This window comes from Sphaerodactylus townsendi, linkage group LG06 (assembly GCF_021028975.2).
Source record: "Sphaerodactylus townsendi isolate TG3544 linkage group LG06, MPM_Stown_v2.3, whole genome shotgun sequence".
NCBI lineage: Eukaryota > Metazoa > Chordata > Lepidosauria > Squamata > Sphaerodactylidae > Sphaerodactylus > Sphaerodactylus townsendi.
Window position 1 is genome coordinate 96,323,045 of NC_059430.1, and position 25,687 is coordinate 96,348,731.

Below are 25,687 nucleotides of genomic sequence, written 5' to 3' on the forward strand. Positions count from 1 at the left end.
AAAGCTATATGCTGGCATGGCTAGGGGCATTCCTGGGGGTGGAGCAAACTTTAGTCTGCTTCCACTGGGCTTTTGAGCCAGAAACGCCCCCAGTGCAGAGCTCACCCATTTAGTCCTATGGAGGGCTTGTAGGTAACTGGGGAGTTTCTGGAGCTTGCTGCCTTACTGAGCCACCTGAAAGCCCTCTGGATTGGGCTATAAAGGGAAAGGAAATTCAACAGCTAATGCCTGAGGAATTATCAACACAGTCCAAACTATTTCCTATGAAATCTTTGCATTGGGGTTTATCAACTCACTTTTTTAAAAACAGAAGATTAAAAAAAACAACCATGTGGCTGTTATGACAGACTGCTTGGTGAAGTAATATGTTCTTTATTGGTGGCGTACACACCATTTTTAAAATTTTATACAACACACGCATTTGCATTTACAGGATTAATTTACAATCCGGGATTACGGTCTTGAGCCGTTTAGGAACGGATTTTGAGGTTGTCAAAAACGAGGCAGGACCTCACTGTAAAATGTATTCAGAGCTGCATATTCCAAAAGAACACCAGATCATGATGTGTCAATTCTGTTCATCTATCAATGTTGCCTAAAAGCCTGACCTGGCTGTAAACAAGATCCATTCACTAGTTCTCGATTTTACATTTTAAAAGAGCCCAAATGAGGCTACGAAGGAGTGAAAAGGAAAGCATAACCATCCAGAAAGCTCTCCTTTTCCCCTCCTTTTCCCTTGTTTATTCCTCTACAATGATGCAAGTTTTGTTACATATGCAGAACAGATCAGCAAAGGGGCATGGCAAACAAGGGGACACAAGAACCCTACATACCTTTGTTCTACAACTCTGCGTTCTTTTAGAAAGAACAAGATATAAAATGAGGACAATGTCTGTGTGTGCGTGTACACAGGGATTCTCAGCCTCCACAGTGGTAAGAAAAAAGCCACAGGAACAGCGGGCTTTCAATATCTTTCACCCTCAGCACTTGGCACCACAGTGGCTTGTTGAGAGCGCAGCACCAGTTCAGTATCCCCCAATGTGAGATGTCATAAGCAGAAGTGCTGATTCCATTGATGCCCAACCTGGAGCTGCATCCAATAGGAGGAACCGTTTTCCCTCGAAGCAGAGGACTGGAGATGGAGCAGACCCCCAGGATGCAAGGGACATTATCCAACAGGCACTAAGCAGTTCCAGAAGGGCCACAAAGAGTCGTCAGTTCTTTGCCACTGGACAGCAGAGGTCTGTATGGCACAGAGGACCACAAGACATAATCCCAAGCGGCCCAATTAATTTCCACTCCTACCGCTCTAAGAACTGGAATATACTTCGGGTTGCTTGAACAGAAGTATCATCCATCCGAAGCCTCTTGGGAGAAGGAGTTGCTGTGGGAAGGGGAGCTCGTTTCTTACTCTGGAAAATGACACAGAACTATTAGGTTAGCACTACAAAGAAGGTCACAAAAGCAAAGAGCAAAAAGAATCACCAGCATCTTCCTTGTGTAGGAGGTCAGATTTAATTACAGCATGCAACCACACTCAACATCAGATGATTCAAAACAGGGTATTTTATACTCAAGGAAAAACCAGGTGGCTTTCCTGCCAGTCTAACATTGTCAGGACAGAATTGGGCAGTTTACCCCTCTCCTTTTGCCACAGGGTGCATCTCACAGAAGAGAGGCAAGGAAGTTGTTCAGAGCTCAGAAACAGCTGAAGACAGGCAAATGTGAGAACTCCCTTACTGGATCCAATCAAAAGAGCCCAGTAGTCAGCCAGATACACCTGGCAAGCTCAGAGGCAAAGCACCAGCTTGTTCCCTTTCCACCCAGGCACCTGGCAAGCATAATAAACTTCTATCATCTCTCATTTCACAAAGAGGCAATCCACATTCACATTGTCCCATTCATCATAGGGAAAGTTTTCCTGCTTATGTTCTCCTCCTCTGCATTCCTAACTGCAATTCCTAGCCCCTCCATATTCTTGCCATCCCCAGGGCACATCAGAAACTTCCACTGAGATACCAATAAAAATGAAAAGGCAAAAGGCATTATGGTGGGAACTGACAACACTGAACTGACAGGGGGCCACCAAAGGAAGGAAGAACCAAAGAACCTGTAATGAAGAGGAGTTTGCAGAACTGGACTGCTGTAAACGTGCCATAAACAAATAAAAGACATAAACCCCTGTGGCCTGTATTCCCTAAGCTCTTTCCAAGGATTCAGGCAGAAGCTTTTCCTGGCATTGTTACCCAAGATCCTTTAATTTGGGTATTTGATATCAAATATAGGAATTTATGCAGTGCTGCCAGGGTGGATGAGCGGGCCTCAACCAGATGCCAGGCTCCCTCCCCCTTCCTCCCCAGGGTGGGCAGGCCATAACCAGATGACTTTAAGCAGTGGGACAGACTTCACACCTATATGCAAGCAGGTGCCCAACCAGACCCTTCAAAGCACTGGAATGGACCTACTCTCTCCAAATGCAGAGGGAAGTATCAATACAGCATAATACCCAACACACACAAATATCTCTTAGCAAATACCTACCTGGGACTTGGACTTCTCTCTCATGTCCTCACTCTTCTCAGGGGAAAGGGTATGGAAGATGAAATTACGTGAGTTCCGGGGGGCATTTGGGTTGAGGTCCGACATTGCTGACAGTTTCTGAAGGACTGATTTAGGCCTATTCAGCAGTGATCCATTCTTTAGCTGTAAAGAAGGGAAGGGTCCAGAGGTTCAAAGCCGGTATAGAATTAGGGTATCTAAAAGGACCTCCTGTTTCCACTTGAGTCTGCCTACTTGTTACTATCTCCTTCAGAGACTCAGCTGTGTAGGCCACTGTCATTTGAAGGTGGGTGGCCACAAGCATGTCATTTGATTTTATGCAGTTACAGGACTCTTTGCAGTTTTTGTGCCTTTTATGCCCCTTTATATTGTTTCACAGCTTTATTATTTTATATGTTTGATTTTATAGTTTATGCTGTATTCTGGTTTTTTCCTGGAAGCCACCTTGGACAAAAATGTTTGGAACGTAAGAACATAAGAACTACCTTGCTGGATCAGACCAGAGTCCATCTAGTCCAGCACTCTGCTACTCGCAGTGGCCCACCAGGTGCCTTTGGGAGCCCACATGCAGGAGGTGAAAGCAATGGCCTTCTGCTGCTGCTGCTCTTGAGCACCTGGTCTGCTAAGGCATTTGCAATCTCAGATCAAGACAGATCAAGATTGGTAGCCATAGATCGACTTCTCTATAAATCTGTCCAAGCCCTTTTTAAAGCTATCCAGGTTAGTGGCCATCACCACCTCCTGGGGCAGCATATTCCAAACACCAATCACATGTTGCGTGAAGAAGTGTTTCCTTTTATTAGTCCTAATTCTTCCCCCCAGCATTTTCAATGATTGCCCCCTGGTTCTAGTATTGTGAGAAAGAGAGAAAAATTTCTCTCTGTCAACATTTTCTACCCCATGCATAATTTTATAGACTTCAATCATATCCCCCCTCAGACGTCTCCTCTCCAAACTAAACGTATGGCACATACATATGTTTGATAACTACAAACTGTACAAAGCATCATGGTTGAATATACTGAACGGCTCACAGGGAAACATTCTTCAATCAAGGTAGGACCGGGGCTCAGTGGGAGAACAGCTGCTTTGCATGCAGGTCCGGGGTTCAGTTCCTGGCATCTTTGCTTATAGCAGAGGAGGTGAAACACTTCATTCCAAAACACCAAAAATCTCCTGCCAGGTAAACTGGCCTTGATGGTCTAACTCAGTAGAAGGCAGCTTCATGTGTATCCATGCAATACATTAATTTTGGCTTAGTGGTAAAAAAAATTTGCATGCAAAATGTTCCATGTTCAGTGCCTGGCTTGTGCAGTTCAACAGGACCAGGCAGTGAAAGACCCTTTCCGTAAGACCTGGAGAGCCACTGCCAGTCAGAGAAGGCAAGATTGACCATGACAGACCGATAACCTGGCAGCTTTGTATGTATAAATAAAAATATTTAATGCCTTGTATGTGGGTAGCTCATGGCTGTATTGGAACTGTGTTCTAAACATAGATACTGCAAGTCAAACCAACCCAACATGGTCAATGCTTCTGATCGCCATAATAGCAGTTGATCTCCATGATACTCTGCAGAAATCTCCCCCAGTCCTTAGAGTCTGTACATTAAGAAACCAGGAACTGAACACCCAGGATTTTCTACTTGCAAATCACATGGCTCTACAACTGAGCTCCTGAATCTCACATGTTCAAAGACAAGGCCAATAACCTGCCATGCACTCCAGCAACCATGATTCAAAATGAGGCCCACATTCATGGGACAGGGGATTCCTATCTAGTTGCAGTATATAAGGTTAAAAAAATTCATCCTGAAATTATACCACAGAACTACTCACCTGTGGGTTTCTGGCAGACTGTAAACTTTCAAATGGATTCCTGAGTATCAATTTTGGTTCCGGGACTGCTGTTACTGGGGGTGCTGGATAGCGGAGAACAAAGAAAGCTGTGTAAATTTGGGATGCCATTGCAGTGGTGCTGTACAGAGGCAGAAAATTAACTGGACAAGCCACTCAGACAGGGTAATGCTGGGTCCAGCCAAAGAGGAACTGATAAGTCAGGAAAAACCTTTCATCTGATTTATAGACAATTACTTGGGAAGAAAAGCAAATGTGTTACCCAATACAGAGCTATAAAATGTATACTGTCATTGTGAGACCAGAGACCATGAGATTCTGCTGTCTCGTGTCATGAAGAGTGAACCATAGAGAATCCAAAAATACTAGCTTATTTTTTTTAAAAGTGGAGGGAACACCCTGCAGAAACAGACAAAATAAACCAAACGCTCAGATGATGCCCACAGCCAGAAAATCTAGAAGTTCTGAGACAATTTTTACTGGACACTGCTTCTAATAGTCAACAGATAAAAGAGTTTCCATCTGAGTTGAATCAAGAAGTTACCTATTTAGGGCTGCAATACTAAATGCAATACAATACGAAGGGAGCAAGTCCTATGGAACTCAATCAGACTTAATTCTGAGTATACATACTGGGGATTAAACTGTGAATATCACAAAGGCACTAAGCACATTTCAAATACAGAACCTGGTCCTGGGGTTTTGGGTTCATTGTCAGGATTTAAAAGCCCACTCCCCCTTCCTAAGCAAACATTCTTTAAGAGCTCATAACACTTCAGTACAATGTAGACTGACCTTTCTTTTGTATGGATTTTTCAGTCAGTTTCTTAGCTAGTTTCATGAACTGGCTGTCTTCATCAACATCCTCCTCTTCCTTTTCTCCTTTCTCAGACTGTAAATAAAAACACCTTGATCACACAAGAAAAGCAGAAGCAGGAACTTGACTAAAACTCACTATAGCGATTTTTTTTAAAAACCAGACATTACTTCAGGGACATTAGACACATTGGCTGCAGTGCCCTGACAGACATCAGTTCAGTATAGGCATACAATTTTAGCTGTTCAGTTAGAATGAGGGTGCAGGTTTGTCTCATTCACCTGTTACATTTTAGGTGTGTTCTTTTTTCCTAAACAGCCAATGCACAAAGCAGCCTCTAAATTACTATTTTCTTTAACAGCTTGAACTGTACGATATTAGCATGTTTTCCTTACATTGTGCTTACAAAGCTTGTTAGTCGCTTTTCAAAATTTTCTCCATGCCATTACTGATTGCACTTTAAGACTTTTGTACAACAACTTATTGTTCGGAGTTCAATTCGTGTTTGCGTAGGACTGGAGAGAACCCCATAGGTTTATTTATCATAACCACTCAATGGAAAATCCTATGTGTTTGAATAGTCTGTCACAAATGTTGGCATGAAGAAATCTGTTAACTTTTCTATTGCCATTATTTCTGATCTTTGATGCCTTTCCCTTCACCAAATCAGCAGTAGAAAGCAGTAAACTAGCCAACAAACTCTTCTTGAAACCAAGGGTGACAAAGCAGAGTATTTCCACTTTTCTACAATTTGGACGACAGCAAGTAGTATGAAAATGGTCCTAGAAGTGGCTCATTAAAAAGATAAAGCTTGCTACCTGTTCACGGAGCCACTGTTCCCGCTCAAAGCGTTCCTTTCTCCACTTGGCCTCTGTCTCATCGAGATGCTCTTCATTTTCCTCATCATCAGCATCTTGGTGGAACATATCCATCAGAGAAGAATCATCTAAAACAAACAATAGAAGACAAATTATTCCTGCCTGGCATATTCTGAAAGATTTCCTTTGTGTAGTCACAAATGAGGGCTGTCCCTGAAATAGTTATGATAGAATCATAAGGGGAAGAGACAAGCCCTCAGGAGGGTCTTTGCCTGACATAACTACATTTTTTTAAAAAATAGTCAGTTCTCCTACATTTTGGTATATACAGACTCAACAAGAATTTCTGGAAGACTAAGGTTCTGTAGATCAAATCCAGATATTAAAGAACTGGGTCTACCAGGGGCTTAGTAAACCTTAAGGTTCATCAAGCATTTGGCTGGTGAACTGCATTCAGCTTGGAAAAAACACAAGCTGAACAGAACCGAAACAGACTGTACCTATGTTCTTCCACCGGAATCGCCTTGCTCGCCCAGGGCCATCACTGTGTAGGTCTCCATCAGCAAGGTACCTCTCCTGGTACAAGCGGAGCTGCCGCTTGTCTTCATCCAGCATCACTTTCCTAAAACAGACCCCGTAGAAGGGAAAGAAAACTCAGACCAGTCTTTATCAAGGAATGAGACTGCCACTTTCCAAAAAGAAAAAGGCACTGCTCACAATTTCAAATACATGAAATTGCATCAGTATAACTGCAGCTACTGACATGTGTATTTTGTTGACTTGGTCCTGGAGTTCCACAGGGGTAGGGAGCTCCTCGTCAAGGATTTCTTCTTCGTACTCGTTCAGCTCCTCGCCGTCATATTCATCCTCACTTCCCACGTCACTTCCTGACAGCTCAGCTTCATCCTCCAAGAATTCCTGCAATTTACTGACAGGTCCAAAGGAATAAGACAAAAAGAAAAAGAAAAGAAAAAGTAAGGATTTAGTGAGTTACTATATACTGAGAGAGACTAAAGATCCACTCCGTTCAGCAGCATCAACCCTGATCAACAGGGAAACTCTTAACAGCACTGAATTTCCTCCCAGTGGAAGAAGCCTTTGCCCAACACAAGATGCTTGCAACAATTCACATTGCAGGAAGGCTTCTTTTGACAGAGGGAAGCATCTCTACCTTTGCGGAACAGATCCAAAGGACCCAACCCCATCTCTCAAAGGTCTCAGTTAAAAGGGGGCTCTCTCTTTGTCCTGCTGCCAGCAAACCTCTGTGATGCCAGAATCAAATGCAAAACTTCATATACTCGAAGCATGTGAACTAACTGCTGAACGAGAACAGAGGTAGGCAATCTTTTTGGCCCAAGCACTGAAAAAGAAAAATGTAATGTCTACCTGTGAGGAAGTTATTGTGCCAGCAAATGAAAGAGTGATGGGAGGGAAAACAAGGTACTTAGCCAGACATGGTCGGAGCAAATCAACCCCAGGGGCATTGCGAGCATCTCAATTATTTAATTTGGCTGGTCACTGTGCAGGTCTGGGAAGCAACAACAGGCATAAGAGTCATGCCTGTTGATTTCTCCTGCACCGCTGGTCCTAGCAGTGCTGCCAATGCCTGTAATGTTTGAGTGGAGATTTGGCTTAGAGTGCCAAGGGAAACGGTCTAGTACACCACACGTGCAGGGGTGGACGCTGTCTACCTCTATCTAGACCATTTTACTGGACTCAGAAAAAAAGACATGCCAAGGCATTATGACGTGTTAGCAGACAGTATATTAAGAAGCACCATTGCTTGAAACGGCAGTAGATAACAGGACATCAGCCCTTCCAATACATCTGACGCCCCTAAGATTTTTACCATCCTGCTTTCAAACATTTACTTTAGTTAGTCACTTTGAAAACAAAAACTCTTCTAGATTATGAACCCTTTCCTATCCAATTGCCTGGAAATAATATGTATTCCTGTTAGGAAAGTGGCTCTTTACAAGCTTGTATTATGTGAATCAAAATTATTTGGAAAGTCTGGATGGCTTGTCAGTTACTAAGCACTTCTGGTCCTCTCCACATGGGACATATTCAGGCCAGGATAAGGGATGCAAATGATCAAAGTTTTAAACGATGAAACAATTTGTTTACTGTTTACATAACAAGGGCAATGATGAGAATGGATGTCTTACTAAGAGCCAGGATAGAAAAGCATAGTCTACCCTGACAGCAACACACAGCCAAAGCTGCCAAACAAGTGGCAATGGGGGACTGCATAGAAGCTACAAAGATGAAGACAAGCTAGTTGCTGGTAACAGCAACTAGTCTCAGAAAACTCTTGGATATGCTGTCTCCCTGTGCCGAGACTGGCACCATCATGATGGGTCTTGCCAGGGTTATTCACTGCGTGAACCTGCCAGGGGAGCAACGTGCCAAAGTTGAGTGCAAGGATTTCCAAACTGGCTGGCTTCCCTGGGAAAAGAAGCAACAGACCTAGGGGTTCTGGGTTACATTCTCAGTTCAATTATCTTGTCACACCTCAGAACCAGGGCTACATTTTGAAAACAAGGTACATGTCACAACAAAACCTTGTGCTTTCAGTTCGAATGAGCAACACTCTTTGCTGAGCTAGAACAGTCCTGCAGATAGAACGGTCCTGCACATTTGCTACAGTCATGATCAACTCTCAGCCTGTACTCCTTGTTCACACACTGCACCAAAAATGAATATCTATGGAAGGGTCTCCCACAACCAAGTTTTAGTAGAACTTCAGACTCCCTCTGCATGCCACAGGGAAAAAAACTATTCATCTTTTCAGGTGAGCTTCTAGGCAATTTTTGGCCAGCAACTTTCACATCCAACCGATAAACTGTTTCGGTTTGTTTATTCTGATTTACTGAAATTCAGGCAATAGAACACAACTACAACCATGTTTTGTTTTATCAACAAGACCAGGATGGACTTACAATTTTTTCTTCACTCTTCTTTGTCGCAACACTTCCTCTTCGTCTTCATCATCAACTTCCTCTTCATTCTCCTCTTCCTCTTCACTCTCCTCTTCCTCCTGTTCACTTTCTTGTTTTTCCTTCTCCTTTCTTTTGCTCTTTTCATCCTATCAGTACAGGGAATTGTGGGTTAAGAAATACTTGTAGCATCTTATCAGCTCCATCATCACACCCTGCAGTTTTCATTTTTATTTTATTTACCGGTATTCAATTTCAGGCCCGCCTTTCATTAAAAACAAGCCCACCTACAGGGCTGCACATATATTGCAATTCCAGAGGAGCAGACTACAGAGCAAGGTTATACATTTACTGCAAAGGACAGCAGGCTCACATTAAAAAGAAAAGTAAGTTTCTAGACCTTATGGTTGCAGAGAGATGCTTGAAAATACAAGGTCAACGCCTGCTGAGAGATGGCTAATGGAATTAATGTTTCAAAGGGGTTTGGTTATTAAAGGAGAAAAACAAACATGAACAAACAAACAAGAACAAGTAAAAGGCTAATGTTTAGAAACAAAACAATACTACCAATGTATGACACAGTCCACATACTTCAAAAAGATCTCCTTCAACCATCTTGTTGTAACGCTAACAGCTCATTCGTTTCACTTTGAGAGGGCTGTATAGTTTCTGAGCACATGGTCCACATCTCCATTTGTTTTTCCTATGTTTGGGGCTACCTCTTTTACCCCTTGTATGGAGTTCCAGTGCCTTGCCAAGCTCATCCCTGTGACTATATTCTTTTCAGGATAAAGATGACACCAGATTTGAGAATTCATCCACCATTTCCTACCTAGATGATCTTTGTTCTAGGATGCTCAGTTTGGGCCCTAGTGCCTATTTAGTTCTATCCCCAAGGCACTAAGACCCAAATGGAGCATTTTAGAACAAACACGGTCCAGGAAATGGTGGATTAATTCTTGCATCTGGTGCCATCTTTATCCTGAAAAGGATACAGCAAAGGCAGAATAAATTATGTAAAGCAGAAGAAAGATGTGCATACTGAGTAAACTGGCATAATTCAAATTGACTGCAGAACCAAGCTTCTCTGGGCGAAGAATTTCCACTTTTAAAAATTGGAAATGAACTTCTGGCTTCCCTGAAAATCAGTTATTAGAGGACATGATCTGGCCAGTTGAAAACACATTAGAAGATGGCTGTGTGCTTCAGAACAGAAACAGTTTCCAAGATTGCATAAGGCATGTATGATACTCTGCTCTACCATAAATTGCAGTAGTGCACAATACTCACGTCTTCACTGTCAAATTCATGGTCATTTGTTAGAAGCTGGAAGTCTGCAAGCTCTTCCTCCTCTTCATCTTCCCCTTCCCTATAAGAAAGAAAAGTTGAAAAGAACATATTCATTTAGCAGCTGGAACGTCAAAGGTTTAGCATGTGTCTGAATTACTGTTCAGGCTGCCGCACTTAACTTCCCAGGACACAAAACCTCGTGAAGGGCAAGAAGCATTACAGCACTTTAAAGAGCCACCTGGTTTATTGTGACAATATCTCAGGGGCCACAGCATTCTGGAAGCCACAAGATGCGTAACAGGAAAGGTACCAGCACTTGCCAGGGATTAGGCAGAAAAAGACCTTTAGTTTGACTGAAGACCTTTCATATTCTGAGGCAATGCAGGCTGGCTGAGTAAAGAGAGATTTGCTGCAATCTATAATCCAGTCTGTCCTTCAGCACGTATGTCCTGCTATGTAAATGACCCCTCTTTCTTTCACACACAACCTCATCTCAGCTCTGCACACACAATCTTTTTGGCTATGAAAGACAGACAAATGTGACCCTGCTCCAATGAAGCAAGTACGGAAACCTCTACAGAACTGAAACATTTGCACATCTCAAACTTCTATACTTCACCTGTCTGCTGGGAAGGGGCCAGAGCACAGATCTAGTACTTCAGCCATGGGATCCAAGCTGCTCTCTTTTTTCAGCTGAGAAGATGCTGATGAGGTCTGAGTGGGAGAACCTAAGAAACCAGAGTTGAGAAATCATTACAATACAGATGAGCCATCGGCAACCCATAGATAGTCTTGGGCTAGCAGAGGATCACCCAGGTAAGTTTTTTCTCTCAGGCCGTTTCTGCACGGGCGGAAAATGACGGCCTGGAGACGGTAAAAACGCCGTCTCCAGGCTGCCATTCGCACGGGCGGCGCAGCTGCAGCGCAGCCGCGCCGCCCCCGCGCCGCCCGGTTGGCCCGCAGCCGGCGTATTCCGAGAACGCTAAGAAGCGTTCTTTTTGGAATACGCCGCCGTGAAGCCGCTGCCGAGCGAACGGCAGCGGCTTCACGGCGCCTCCCCGACCCGGCACTCACCTTGTCCCTGGGCCTCCGGTGCGTTGCTGAGGCCTGGGGACACGCCCCCCTGCCCTGCTCGAGCAGGCGCACAGGGCCAGGGGGGCGTGTCCCCAGGCCTCGGCGACACGCCGGAGGCCCAGGGACAAGCTGGGTCGTGCGAGTGCCAGTGCTCTGCGGCGCCGGCTGCCCGCCTCTTCCCGGGACCGTCCGTGCGGACGGTCCCAGCGTCTTCGGGTCGGCGCGAGAAGCGCCGACCCAGCCGTTTCCGCCGCCGTGCGGAAACGGCCTCAGCCAGGTTAACAACAGAAGTACTTGCATGCTAAAGATATAACACAAAAAGAATCAAGTATTAAAAGCATTGTATTGAACACCTCAACTCAATTTACATGCCACAGAAAAAAAGGACAAAGTACAATGCATAGCCAAGTACACAAAGTTAGAAAGGTTCATCAAAATGGCAGTGTACACACTGAATATAACATTCAGCTAGTAATGCAGTTGTAATGGACGGCTAACTGAAATTTGTTTTGAAGCTGATTTTCTCCAGAAAAACTTCCAAGTTGTTTGTAGTCTCTCACTGCTTCATCAGAGATCTTGGGGTTGCTGCAGCAATTATTCACAATAATGATGAAAAGGCTGTGATTCAGCTTTCATGTGTTTTTCAAAAATCAAGCCAGCATGATCCTTAGCCTTTAATGTGGCTGCTTCAGCAGCTACATTTCCTCCTCCTTGTACCATAAAATGCAACAATGAGTGAGCAACTGAGATGTGGGATGGCCCACTTATCCAAGAAGCAGTTAGTTTAGACCAATACATCGGTCATCTGTGGCATTAAAAACACAGACATTTCATTTAGGCCCTCCATTCATTATAGCCAAGGCCATCCTGCCTACTAGATGTAAGCCTACAGTGCCAGATGTGGCAGTGTGCCGACAAGCCCTGATGCTGCCTTGCCCACCAACAGCATTAGGGTCTGCCTTGTGAAGTGCCTGTGGATGCATGAAGCAGCTTGCAGACAGCCTGTGCCTTCCTTCCTGCCTCCCTCTTTTGGGAGGGGTGACTCTCATCCTCCTTCCCTTCACTAAGGTATGGAGAACAAGAAGGGTGGGCAGTAGCTTCCCAATTCACCATGGCGCGTGGGGGTCAAATGTGGTGGCAGGAAATTCATTTGACATCCAAGGTGCCAAAAAGCCTTCATCCAGCCCTGGTTCTAGCCAATTGGGTACTTTAAAAAAATGAACAAGAAATGACAATACATTTCCAGAGAACATAGTTAAGTGCCTTGTTTGAAAATACATGCCTACTAGCCTCCTTCCCTTGGTTTGCCTACAAGCACTGTATGTCCAAACTACATATTCTGAGTGCAAAAATTCTATGCCAAGCTATTTAAAACAAAGGGCATGAGTCCAGTTTTATTTTGCTATCAGTATGAATGCTCATCACTCACCCGGAGATGTGAACTTCCCGGAGCAAAGGCTGAGCAGTTCCTCCATGTTCTGTCTCTTAGGAGGCTGTTTGTCCTGGGAGGCAAACTGGCCAGAACAGAGATTTAAGAGTTCATCCATGTTGGCATCCATTGCATTCTCATCCATGCTAGCCAAAGGAAGGTGGCTTTTGGAAGACTGGTACTTATTCCGGGGATGACCAACGTTCAAGAAACTGAAAGGGGAAAGAAAAAATCATGACTACCATCTATTTTTTAAAAGTTTTAATGCATCACAGAAGACTCAAATGATTTCAGAAGTAGACAGTTATGAGATACAAGTGCTCCAGCATGGGTTAGGATGGCTTCTCTCATGATGGAGCTCCTGTCCACCAAGAGCAGCTCCCATTTCCACAGACCTTTTGTCTAAGGCCAGGGTACATCTGAATTCACTCATGTCAAGTTCGATGTTCTCAAAGGTCATTTTGTTCTATAAACAGTAGTCCAAGAAATGAATTTACTTTTCTCTCACAAAAATTTACCAACATGTAGAAGTTTAAGGCCCATGATGAATTTGACATCATCCAGCAGCAAGGGCTTATGGAACACTTGCCCCAGATAAAGCTTGAGAATTATAAATACAATGCTAAAGACACAGGAAATATATTAGAGCATGGAACATAAGATGGGGCAATTTGAAAATGTTCTATTTCTTGACACCCAAAACTGTAGGTGCAGTTTCCAAACTGTGATTGGAAACAGACAAAAATAGATGGCTCAGGAGACACAATAAGAGAGATAACTTTTATTAAGCACAAATTATTTTCTGGATTTTTCATGGGCCAATGTGATTGTTCACAAGTGTTTTTTTTACTTTAGGGGCTACATCCAGAGCTAAAGCAACTGGCAACCTTTGATTTGAAGGCTCAGCAGGCAGACAGACACACAAGAAGTGAAGTCCTCAAATCTGGCTGACAGATCAAAGATCTATTACAGAAGCAATGGCTTGGTCCCATGTGCAAACTGCTAAATATTTGGGATCCTATTTATTTGACAATATTTATATCTCGCCTTTTTACCCTCACAAGGACCACCGGCATGGCTAACAAATTAAAACATGCACAATAAAGATCACGCTGTAAAACCATTAAAACCATGCCCAAAAATCTATTATTAAAACCAGAGCTAAAAATCTAATCTACAAAAAGGTGATAGAAAATATTAGCATTACTAAATTGACCATGTACAGTCATCAGCAGAAATCCAAAAACTTGAATGTTTCTGCAGCCCAGATGCTGATCCAGAGCGCCAGCTGCACCAGGCCAAGGTACTGAGTTGCTTTGAAACAATAAACTAGCAACTTCCAGTTCTGATATTCAGGAAGTCCAAGAGGGTGTTTTTTGTACTTATTTAGGCTCTGAAAGTTTTAAGCATTTCTGAAATGTTAACTACACAAGAATGCTACCGTTATCCACTACTTACCCATCGGAATCAAGCAGCTGACTCTGAGTGTCATCTTCTAGGGAGCATTGGAATTGAAACCTGGTAGCAGCTGGAATGGGGCTTTTCTCTTCAGGAGTAGCATTGTAGAGATCTTGGGAGTCCTCTATGGGAAGAGAGGGCTCAGATGCCTTTCCTGAACTCTAAGCAAATCCAAAATAGAACACATCTAGATAAACCAGTGGTCAACTGGAAGACAGGCATTACCCCAATTCAAATCAGAACCAAGGATGGGGACGGTCAGGGGGAGAGAAGACAGTTACCTTGGATGCACCACTGATAAAGCCTGTTTTGAAAAAGCCAGGAGAAGGAGAACGGATACCACTGACAGTGGAAAGGAAGCTGCCTCCGCGAGATGCTTGCTTGTTACAGGGCTGGTAGGAGGGGATCATGGAGCCAATCAGCTCAAAGCTGCTATTGTGGCTGTTTTCCTTCGCCAAATTCGGCAGCGAAAAGGAATCATCATCTTCTGAAAGGGGAGTGGGTGGATAAGAGAGAGTTCCTATCAATCAACTGGGGCCAATCGGTGTGCTAAAAGCCTAGACGCTAGCAACATGTCCAGGAGTGGCCAGCAGCACCTAAACAGCATATAACGCTTCAGTCTCCTGCAATCACCCAGTAGCACACCCTAAAACACCACATAATTTGCTTTCTTTTCATACCATTTTAAAATAAAAGTTTCTGCCATCAGAACAGATTTCAGCTAAAACCAAAGGAAGGCAAAGGTGGAAGACCAAGTCGACTTGCCGGAGTAGAATGTCCTCCTGTTCCAGAGGGACCAACTGCTAAACTACCTTTGCACCCCAAGAAATTTAAAGCCATACACAGGCTTCACAATAAATCTATAAACAGGTTAGACCAAGAGCTACCCAACGAGGGCTACCCAACTGGCTATGTGGCATAGCAGGGATCAAATCAGAGCCTTATATGGTTGCAGCCATTTAAAATGAGACACAAGCGTTCTGTGGGAGTTTTTTAAAACTCTCATTCACTGGCAGTTCAAAGGTCATTACAATGACAGTCAGCCAGCCTAAATGAATTTAGAGTATGATTGGAAGGAGGCTACATGGACAACTAGTGCTATAAAGTGTAATAGTACACATATTCTCTCATTCACACACTCACTCACACGTATGTCAATGCAACGTCCCCATTAAAGCCACCAACAAGGGGCCTCACCCAGAGGAACTGCCCTAATTAAAGACTTATTTTAGTAAATAACGATGACAGCTCACAGAGAAAGTCAAAACTAAAATTAAACTCATGCATCAGAGTCAGGAGAGGCACTCAGTACGCTGGACTAGTGCCTGGAAGCAGTTATGGACTTGACCACATCAAGAATTGTCACCTTTCAGAATGAAGAAACCAGGAATATGCCCATTTTTTTGCTACAGAAGACATCTGCTATAGACCTGCAATTGTTTACCTGGCTTGTCAGGCCTTTTACACATGGCATCTTCCACCTCAGCTTTCTCACCCGGAAGAGAATATCTGAAATAAACAAAATCAGTCCAAATGTAAGGTGAGTGTGAATAAGTTAACAAGAAAAGTTAAATGACAGCATTTAGAGCAAAGTAAAGATGTCATCGCAAACTGTGTATGCCAAGCGCCGTCAAGTGGCAGCTGACTTATGGCGGCCCCATACTGTTTTCAAGGGAAGAAGTGTTCACAGGTGGTTTGCAATTGCCTACCTCTGTCTGGGCTGAGAGAGTTCTGAAAAAACTGTGACTGGTCTGAAATCACTCAGCAGGCTTTATGCGGAGTGGGGAATTGAACCCAGTTCTCCAGATTAGAGTTCAATGCTTTTAACCACTGCATCACTCTCCCACTGTAAACTAGTGTTTCTCAAAACACAGACAATACTGCCTGCTTTGTAACAGCACATGTTGCAGGTTGAAGCCCTCAGATTGGTTTTGCTAGTGAAAGTGCTTTCCTCTGAAGGAGCAGCACCCTGACCCAAGATGAGTGTTTCTGAGTGTCTCGCATCATGAGAATCATCATCTCATGAGATCATGAGAATCATCAGAAACAGATCTGCAGGAGTACAAGCCATTTTGTATTTATTGGTTTAGAGAATTTCTTCGCTGCCACCCCAGAGAATCTATTTTACAAGGTAACATGTGATTTCAAATGAAACACCATATAATTACTAAAAATGAGCGAACTATTAAAACCTTATATTAAAGCAATATTAGAAATCAAACAAGCCTCAAAAAGGTTTGCATGTGAAGTACAAAATTTCAATTTTGTCTGTGAAAGGAAAACCAAACAAACAAGAACGTCACCCCATTTTTGAAGAGTTGTCCTTGAAAAGCAGCAGTGTCGATTCAGTGGAGGCAAGTTTAGGAACAGCACCACCGAGCCCGGATTGGGCCGCTCGCTCTTCGTCCACCGGTTCTTTGTCTATCTCCTTGTCGCCATCATCAAGGCTCTGTTCTTCAAGCTCCCCGTTGTCCTCGTCTGCCTCTTCGAGAAGATACTCTGCAGCCTGACAGAACAGATAAGCACAAAATTCCACAGAGTGGGGGGGAAAAAAGATGTTATCGTTTTAAAATGCAGATGTTCACCCAGTAAACAGATCCAGCACAATTTCTATAGAAAAATGGTGGGGCTAACATCTGGGAATATTGCTGTTTGATCTGGAAGTCCTTCCCTCTGACAACTAAGGACTGTTTACAGTTACTCAGTAAGCAACTAGGGAGATGCAGAAAGATGCGCCACAGCATCTGCAAGTGCCTCCTCTGCAACTTACATGGGTCACAAAGTGTGGTGCATAATGTACATGATGCCACAGGAAGTTTGGCCTGGGTTAAGCAGCGCACAGCAAGACTGCTCTGGAGCTTCAACTCTTTCTAGTATGCAACTGCTTGATTTGGCCCAGGCACAGCCACACTACCCCAAGCCCAGTTTCTCACACTGTGTCTTGAGCAGCGCTCCCCCTCCTTCCAGCACCTCACCACGTGGCTGTTGGAAGATGCCAGAAGAGATAAAACAAGAGAGGCACTAAGTGATTCAGAAGTTCTTGCCTGCAGGACTGCTGTTCTCCAAGGCTGATTTTGGCACGGGGAATGCCTCGATGCAATTGGGAGTTTTGCAGTGTCCCTGGTGCTGCAGCATGGCTGCCATGTTTTTACCCTGGAGCTGCCCCATGGCAACTGCCTTGCTCTGCGAATTTCCTGAACCGCAAAGGTTGAGGTCCTTTTGAAATGCCCCTTTGTTGCTCCAGAGGCTCCCACCACCATGCAAAACTCCTCAGTAGCAGAAACGGGGCCAGTTTTCCCACCTCAGTGCTCTGGCCTGCCCCGCCTACAGACAGGCGCTGAGAAGTGGCACCACCCCCCCCCCCCTTGCAGTGAAAAAAAACTGAGGGAGAAACCTTGGTTTTTAGAAAGGAGGGAGAAACCTTGGGCAGAAAAGCAGCGTGTGCAGGCGCCACGAACAGGAGGGTGGCGATCCCATCGCATACTCAAGGATTTTAGACTGGGGGGGGGGGGGGGGGAAGGATGCAGATTCTCAGCGCCTGTTTTGTGTTCAGAGTCATGTAAAACTAAAATAGTGAAAGTGAGTGGGGGAATGGGGCGAGATTCAGCCAATCTGAACATAGGAAATGGAGGCTGCCCATGCATGTGCGAAAGAGACCCCAGAAGAGCTTGCGATGCTTATGAGTAAGCCCGGGCTTGTGGGGATCCATTTGGGGCTTCCCTCACCAGCCCTGACTCGAGCAAAGAATGAGCCGGGCAGCAGCGGGGAACTACAAGCAGGGTGAGAAGCCCCACAGCAGGTACGCTCCCGAGCTCAGCCACAGAGCATTTAGAAAGATCAAAATCAGCTCAAGTCAAACATTGGGTGTAGAAAACAAAGACTGCCCTTCAGCAGCTAGCCCTGAGAAAGTGACACCATTCAGTAATTAACTGTCATAATTAGAACTTCTTCAAAATAAACAGTCGAGCAAGAGGCCATTACTAACGCAGGCACAAATTCCAAATTCTCTCGGTCCTTGGTTGATATATGAAAAATCAGCAAAACATCGAATCTTGTTGAAATAGAGATAGAGAGAGACCTCGTGATTGCCTTCTTCCTCTTCTTCATCTGACTCATCGGTCATTTCTTCCTCCTCCTCCTCTTCCTCCAACATATCCTCATTATCCAATTTAAACAATGCTTGTCGCTTGAGACGTTCCTCCGTCCTACGGAGCTTCATGGCCGCCTGGAGTTTAGCCTTCAGCACTTGCAATTTTTCACCTGGGCAATTGTGGAGGCATGAATACATAAGATGCACTTCGGGCAATTTTTTTAAAGGTTGACTGCTTCAAGCAAAACAGATTAATGAAGATAACACATAGAATATTTACATGGTAAGATTAAAATGTTTTTGCTGGTGCGGATGAGAGGGACTATCAAGAGTTGCAGTGTTAACATGTGAACTTTCTCCCTCCGAGAAACTGAAAGCCTTTCCTTTTGGAGGAAGTTGAGGATAAACATGTTACCACACTTTGATTAAGTTGTTTCCAGAGGCCAGATAAAACTGCTTCAAGCAGAGACAAGATCTAGCCTTGGGGTACACCAGTTGGCCATACCTCTCTACAACATTTGCAATAGGGTGTTTTGGGTTTTCCGGGTTGCGTGGCCGTGTTCCAGTAGCATTCTCTTCTAACGTTTTGCCTGCATCTGGAGTATACTTGCTTTACTATGGAAAACCCACAACACCCTAGTGATTCTGGCCGTGAAAGCCTTAGACAATACATTGAACATTTGCAATGCTCACAAAAGCTGAGTCCCTTTCTTCTTCTTATGCCATGACTACTCTCCACATTAACTACCTTAACACCCAACCAGCACCCTTGTCTACGAACCAAAACTGTCTATGAACCAAAAATATAGCCAGCAACAAAAGATAATTTGCCCCCAAGAGCCCCACTCCTAATCCTTTTACTTGAACCACTGAGTGCAACAGCATGGCAGAGCACAGAGTTGCTCATCCTTCGGTTCGAATGTCCAAGTGATGGGGGAAACTGATTCCATCCACCAAATCTGGCATCTGCCCTGCCCACCCCCCTGCCTCATAGGCATACCTGGCTTTGCGTGGATTGTCTCTTCTATACTCTCTGCAACGAGAGTTACTGGTACCACGCCAGCCTTTAGCTCTTCTTTGCCCTCATTTGTCACTTCTTTGTGAATAACACTCAAGTTCACTATCCGTTCCGCTTTTGGTTTGGTTGCGTGAAGTGCATGCTTCACAAAACGTTCCTTCAACGCTTCCAATTCTGTTTAGATATTTTCAAAAAGAGAACTAAATTACTTTCATTCATTCACAGCAGGCATTGGCAACTGCACCGCAAAACAATTTCTTGACAGATTAACAATAACATTCAGAATCAAATGTATACATTTCCTTAGACATCGTCACAGAAGAAAACCATTCAGGATTCCCATGTGTCATAAATTACTGAACAAAATTTCACGGTCCTCATTTTATGGCAGTGATATACAAACAGTAAAATGACTCAGATTTACACAGCTCAAGTTAATATTTTGCACGGCCCTAGCAGATGGGTTTTTAAGCTAAACATGAGCTTTCACAGAAACAAATGCTCATGAAATAGCAGAGAACTGTCCAACAAATTGAACCAATTTAATAGATAATGCACAAGTAGGGTGGCACTGCTTTATGCTGAGACCCCTGGCCTATCAAGAACAAGACTGTCTATACTAACTGCCATCTGCTTTCTAGGTATTTCACAGCACCTACTGCCTGATGCTTTTAACCAGAGAAGCTGGGAACTAAATCTGTGCCCTTCTGCTCCACCATTAAGACCCAACCCCATCCCCCAAGAGAGAATGAATGTATTTATAACTCTGTAACAGTTTAAATTCCATTGGCAAATTAACGCCACATACCAGGAGGCTGGTATGTGGCTGGTGTACTTTGCTGTTCCTCTTAAAACCCTGCAAGGAGCAACAAGCTAATAAAGACTGAGTTACACCTGGCAAAATACCTCATACCTCTGTTTGACTCAGGTTCATCAAGGTTAATAAATGAATCATCCCCAGAAGAGATTTGAGGCTTTATGGTCAGATCTACCCCCATCTGCCGAAGACGATCTAGCTTGGACTTCTTCGATTTTTCACCTGGAGCTGAAGAGTCTGCTGCTGGGGGCTGTACAGATTTTTTGGGTTGTATGTACAGTTCAGACGACTGCTCCTCTTCTGGTTCAAAAGCTTTTTCTGCCACTTTATTTGCCATCAGTTCAGTGCATTCGGAACCGGTCAGGTTAGATTTTCCTTGCTTCCCAGAACTGGTTTCCTCTGTAAGGCTTTCAGCTTTGGAACCAGAGTCCTGTCCATGTTGCTCAGGATAATCTGCTGTCGATTGCTCCTCTTCCTCAGCAACAGATTTGGTAACAGTTGAGTTTGTGGGGGCTGAAGCTTCTGGGCCAAGTCCTGCTTCTAGTTCCTGTGTTGCTGGATATTCAGTTTCTTCTCCACTACCGCCGCAGGTAGCACCTGGGATCTTCGGTAAAGCACTTTCTTCACCTGGTCTGGGCTGGTATTTTGCTGATCTGCCAAGAACAGAGTCAGACCATCATATTATCTTTCATCCCTCTAAATATGATCACTGTAAGTGCTCAGCAAACAATCTGAAACCAGCATTATATAAAGCTAGAGGAAGCGTGGATCTGAACCCCAAGTCTCGATGGGAGACTACTGTAAAGTCCATATAAGAGCAGGGCATACATACAAAAGTCATTATATTAGAAACATACAATCACTGAAAAGTGTTAGGAACTCCACATCAACCTAAAGCTAAACTGTTGTGTTATATCCTGTTTCACATAAAGATTTTAGTAAATTGTATATTCCTCCACTACAGAAAAAAGCATGCCAGACCTTCTTTGGTGTAGAATGTTCTGCCTGGGTCCTAGTGCCTACCTAGATCTGCTCCCACCATCTGTTTGAAAGTAAAAATACTTATTTGCATAAATGCTCTTGTATCAAAGTACCATGTTTAATAAGGCACAAAATAATCATTTTGACAAAGGCATTGCATAAAAAGGAATGATAATTCTCATATTTGTTTTGGGACTATATTCTAATGCAGAAGCATACAATTTGCTCAACCACTGCACCTCAACTGACTGAACTAACAAGTTTATGTGAAAGAGAATATAATAATGTTATAAAAGAGAAGAAGCTTGTAAGGAACCCGCACACAACACCAAAAAGTCTGGCAGTACAATATTCAAAGCAGGATAAATTAACAATTATGGGGGAATGGCTTAGTAAAATATGGCACATTATGTACCATGGAAAGAATAACAGCATGCAGATAAACCTGGGATGATAAATAATTTGAACAAGATAATTTTGTCAGGAAATGGGTACTGGAACAAAACTAAACCTGATGAATGAGTAAATAAGAAATTTTGTATTATATTTACATGTGTGGTGTACTCTGCTGTGATTATAATAAAATATAATAGATCAATATATTAGAAACACAGTATCACTGAAAAATGCAAAGAAAGCCTTTTCAAGCTAAAGAAAATAATCGCTAAACAATTACCCATAAAGGTCAGGTACAGAGCTTCGGTATTTCTGTCACACAGTGAAACCTATCACCAACCCTGAAGCCCTCTATTAGCTCTCATTGGAAACAATGGGGGATGGGGGCACCCCCTTTGGGGGTCCATAACTTTGGACCCCCTGAACCAAACTTCACCAAACCTGGCTGGTATCATCATGAGTGTCACCTGATGATACCCTGAAATTTTGGTACCGCTGGCCTAAAAACCGCGCTCCCGGCAGTCAACGAAGTAAAAACCCTAAAATATTTTTTAAAATACACCTCACTCGTGTATAAGTCGAGGGGGGCTTTTTCAGCACAAAAAATGTGCTGAAAAATTCGACTTATATGAGAGTATATAAGGTAACACAAATGGTCCCTTTTCAGGATAGATCATAGGTAAAATAAAGAAAAGGGGACAATCCTTACCCACCACCTGGAACTACTCTATCCACATATAGCCCAAAACATTATTTCCCATACCCTTTCAAGCATGCCTTCACAGCTAGAACAACAATATACTGACTGGGGATTATGTTTTCAGTAAAATCTGACTGTCTCATGAAGCTGAATCCTGTGAACAATATATTCTATGCTTTTCTCAACACTCCTGCAAAACTGTGGTGTACACAACTGTAATTGGAGCTAGACTGAATTTTCTATCAGCTCCATGAAACTCCTAGCTCTCCCTGCAGATCTGGGAAATGTTGCTCCTGAGTGATAGGGAACTCTGAGATACAATATAAACAGGGTCTGCAGCAAGAAGGGGGAAGTGGTAGCCAGTCCACTGTCTCCGCTGTGTAAAGTAGAAGCAATTTAGAAAGATCTTAAAAAACAGGCTTGACTTACTTGAGCAAAGTCATAGCACTTCCATGGAAGACAGGTCGAGGTTTGCATTTGAAGAATTCATGGACACTTTTGGCTTCTGGTAGGTGATAGGGGAGAGATAAGTTGGCTTCTACAAGAGGAGAAACAAGAGATTTGTGTGCAATGCAGGAATCATTTCACTGTGACAGCCTAAGCTTAACACCAGAAAAATGGATGATTCATAAAATCACAACACTGTAGAATAGGCGAGAATTATGAAGCTATCTCCCCAACATGTTGCCTGCAACCAATTATAGGAGCAGTTTTTTCTCTTAACAGTAAGCAAGATAGAGGCTCTAAGATCCATGCAATTGTGAACAAATTGCATATAGACATTAGAGGCCTCTCTCAATTGCACAATTAGAAAAAAAATGAGCAACCCCACAAAACTAAAAAACTACATACAATTCAGATCCAAACTACACAGTAATTTCTACCCATTCTCCATCCACTGCAACCCTCTCTCATGTTATTTCTCAGAGTCCCCTGTCCCCCAGGAGCAGCATTTTGCAGAGATCAGTGGGCTGCAGTAAGATGGGGAAGGTAAAATAGCTCCATTCCATTGACAGAAAATTTAGTCTGGATTCAATATGCTATGCCTCACTGTAAAGCCAAAATGAGCTCCCAGAGCAAAGCAAATTTTAACATTAAAATTTGTCACAAACACATACAATATTGAGGATATATTTGGGGTATGGGGAGCTGGCAGGGTAAGGAGCTGGGGGCGTTTCGCAATCAGAGCTCTTGCTTCAGGAGATTTGTTTCTTATATTTTCTGTTCCTTTACACAGTCCACTTTTTTATTGGTGGGCATTTTTTCAAATTTAGAACTGAGATTAAACTACAATCTGTAATCCCAAGACTGAAGAAAGAAGAATATCGACCAAATACTGAAGTGTTGGTTGAGGTCTGGCGCAATATTCAGCAGCTAGAAGAATTTTTGGCTTTGAAGCGTCCCCCCGATGGCAATTACCTTCTCGTTTCTGTGGCATTCTTAGCCACAGATTTCCTGCTTTTGTAGGGATTCAGTGGCTATTAGGACCTGGTGGAATTTGGGGATATTGCCGTGGTTGCAGACCAACAAAGGTTTTTAAGAGAGTCAGCATGGCAGGAGAACTGGGTTCAGTTCCCCACTCCTGATGAATGACCTTGGGTCAGTCACAGTTCTCTCAGAACTCTCCCAGTCCACACAAAGACAGACAATGGCAAACCATCTCTGAACGTCTCTTGCCTTGAAAACCCTATGAGGTCACTGTAAGCCAGCTGTGACTTAATGGCACACACACAAGACACAATGGTAAATAAATTCATAAGATTTCTTCAGTCATTATGACTTTACCACAAGCCTTGACAAATTTGCTTTTACTCTAGGAGTTAGCCCAAAAATGTAAACACTAGGCTCATTTCTCAGCCTTATGTGTTCTGTATTTTCATAACCATGTTTTCTAATTACTGCTACCACAGAATGTTTCACAGTTTCTCATAATTTAATTATGAGCTACCCCCATTTATATACATCAACACTTTTGTTATATAGCTTGAATTAGAATCATTCTATTCTATGAGGTCTCATCACAGTAAAATCATTGCTGAAAGTAATAACCACAGCAATTAAATTCCTAGGTGCCATGACTTCCTGGCTCCTGGAATTTGTCAAGCCCTACCTTAGCAAAAATATATTGGTAAGATGCAAACAATGCCTAGACAAGGTACAACTATGCTAGTCTACACATTTTTCATTTAAAATTTTTACTAATAAAGCCTCTTTTTGCAACAGTTGCAACTAGTTGCATTTGCAGCATCCACAAAAAAGTATTACAAACCCACTGATCCTTCTCTGCAGGAACAGAAGTTTTTTTTAAAGGTACATTGATGCCAGGAGGGTTGCAATGTTCAGCTCTAGAGAAGAAAGATGCCTGAAATTAACGCTTATAAAGAAAGTGTATCCCAGTTCACAAAGAAATCAGCCAACCAGGCTCCAAGAGACTATTGCAGCTATAGCCAACAGTTGCTGAATTTACCCGCACAGAACCCCTGGTAAAGTCTTGCTTGGCCTCCCTGCCCCCTGACAGTGACTGACTTCTTGGAGCTAAATGTTACTGGAGGAAGGGAGGGGGAGAGGCAAGGTATGGCGCCAAGAGACTATTGGCAAATGGCTGGACTACCAATCCCTGAATACTGTAGCCGCCCAGAAGATGCTCAACCCACAGAGTTCATGGCTCCATTACGAACTGGGGCAATTTGCTGAGAACGGTCATACCTCGAACAAGCCGCTGTGTCTCACTATGTAGTCGTTTGATGGCTTCTTTACTTAATTTGGCTGCCTTCCGTTCCTTTAAAAGAAAAGAGAGACTAAAGAACAGTAAGCCAGTTTTTAAAATAACAGATAATACAACTAGCTGTAGTGTGGTTTAAAGAGAACTGAAATAAAGCACACTTGGAATGCGAAGATGGACAAAGGGATGATGAGGTTCTGCTACTGCCATGCTAATGCCCATGTTAAAAGCAAACTCACACAAAATGAAAACCCAAAAGAAAATGTTATGAAAAGACACTCACCTTCTTAGGCTCCTTTAAGAATGGTCCCTCAGATTCATCCAGCACATGCTTGTAATCCTCACTCCCTGAAAACAGCTGCTTAGACCAAAAAAAGTAGTGGAGGGAAGATCTGTTATTTCTAGGCTTGGTGATTCGATATATCAGAATTAAAAAAAAAACACCTAAAAAAGCTGTATTCGAATTTTTCTGGCTTGTACCGAATACAAGCAAGACTGATAAAAACCAATTTGAATAGCTCAGAATGTTGAATGATGAATAGATATTCTGCATTCTGGGGATTTGAACTTTAAAGGGAGCCTTCAATAGCGGCTTGCTGCCTTGGACTCCCTTTAATGTTAACTAACTTGACTGCGTACAGTTAAAACTAGAGAATCCGCCCACCCCCTTAAACTTAAGCTCTCATATAGTTAAAACTCAAGCGATGTACACTCATCTCTACA

General features: G+C 43.3%; 1 protein-coding gene across 6 annotated transcripts in view; it reads right to left on the minus strand.

The window, feature by feature from the left end:
• Positions 1-356: 356 nt before the first annotated feature.
• Positions 357-25,687, minus strand: part of CLSPN (claspin) — a 33,529-nt gene continuing 8,198 nt past the window's right edge. For 3 of the 6 annotated variants that reach the window (XM_048502055.1, XM_048502053.1, XM_048502049.1), the window contains exons 5-25: positions 25,248-25,325; positions 24,949-25,021; positions 22,672-22,780; positions 20,262-20,818; positions 19,331-19,522; positions 18,319-18,500; positions 16,544-16,746; positions 15,685-15,749; positions 14,522-14,727; positions 14,241-14,401; positions 12,783-12,994; positions 10,899-11,007; positions 10,280-10,358; positions 8,993-9,138; positions 6,814-6,978; positions 6,551-6,672; positions 6,051-6,178; positions 5,211-5,307; positions 4,398-4,480; positions 2,542-2,703; positions 357-1,412 (exon numbers count right to left, since the gene is read on the minus strand). In XM_048502055.1, coding sequence (XP_048358012.1) covers positions 1,302-1,412; positions 2,542-2,703; positions 4,398-4,480; positions 5,211-5,307; positions 6,051-6,178; positions 6,551-6,672; positions 6,814-6,978; positions 8,993-9,138; positions 10,280-10,358; positions 10,899-11,007; positions 12,783-12,994; positions 14,241-14,401; positions 14,522-14,727; positions 15,685-15,749; positions 16,544-16,746; positions 18,319-18,500; positions 19,331-19,522; positions 20,262-20,818; positions 22,672-22,780; positions 24,949-25,021; positions 25,248-25,325 — 3,240 coding nt within the window. In that variant the 3' untranslated portion in view covers positions 357-1,301. The remainder of the gene's footprint in view (positions 1,413-2,541; positions 2,704-4,397; positions 4,481-5,210; positions 5,308-6,050; positions 6,179-6,550; positions 6,673-6,813; positions 6,979-8,992; positions 9,139-10,279; positions 10,359-10,898; positions 11,008-12,782; positions 12,995-14,240; positions 14,402-14,521; positions 14,728-15,684; positions 15,750-16,543; positions 16,747-18,318; positions 18,501-19,330; positions 19,523-20,261; positions 20,819-22,671; positions 22,781-24,948; positions 25,022-25,247; positions 25,326-25,687) is intronic. The other 3 variants (XM_048502054.1, XM_048502050.1, XM_048502051.1) reach the window with 2 other exon arrangements.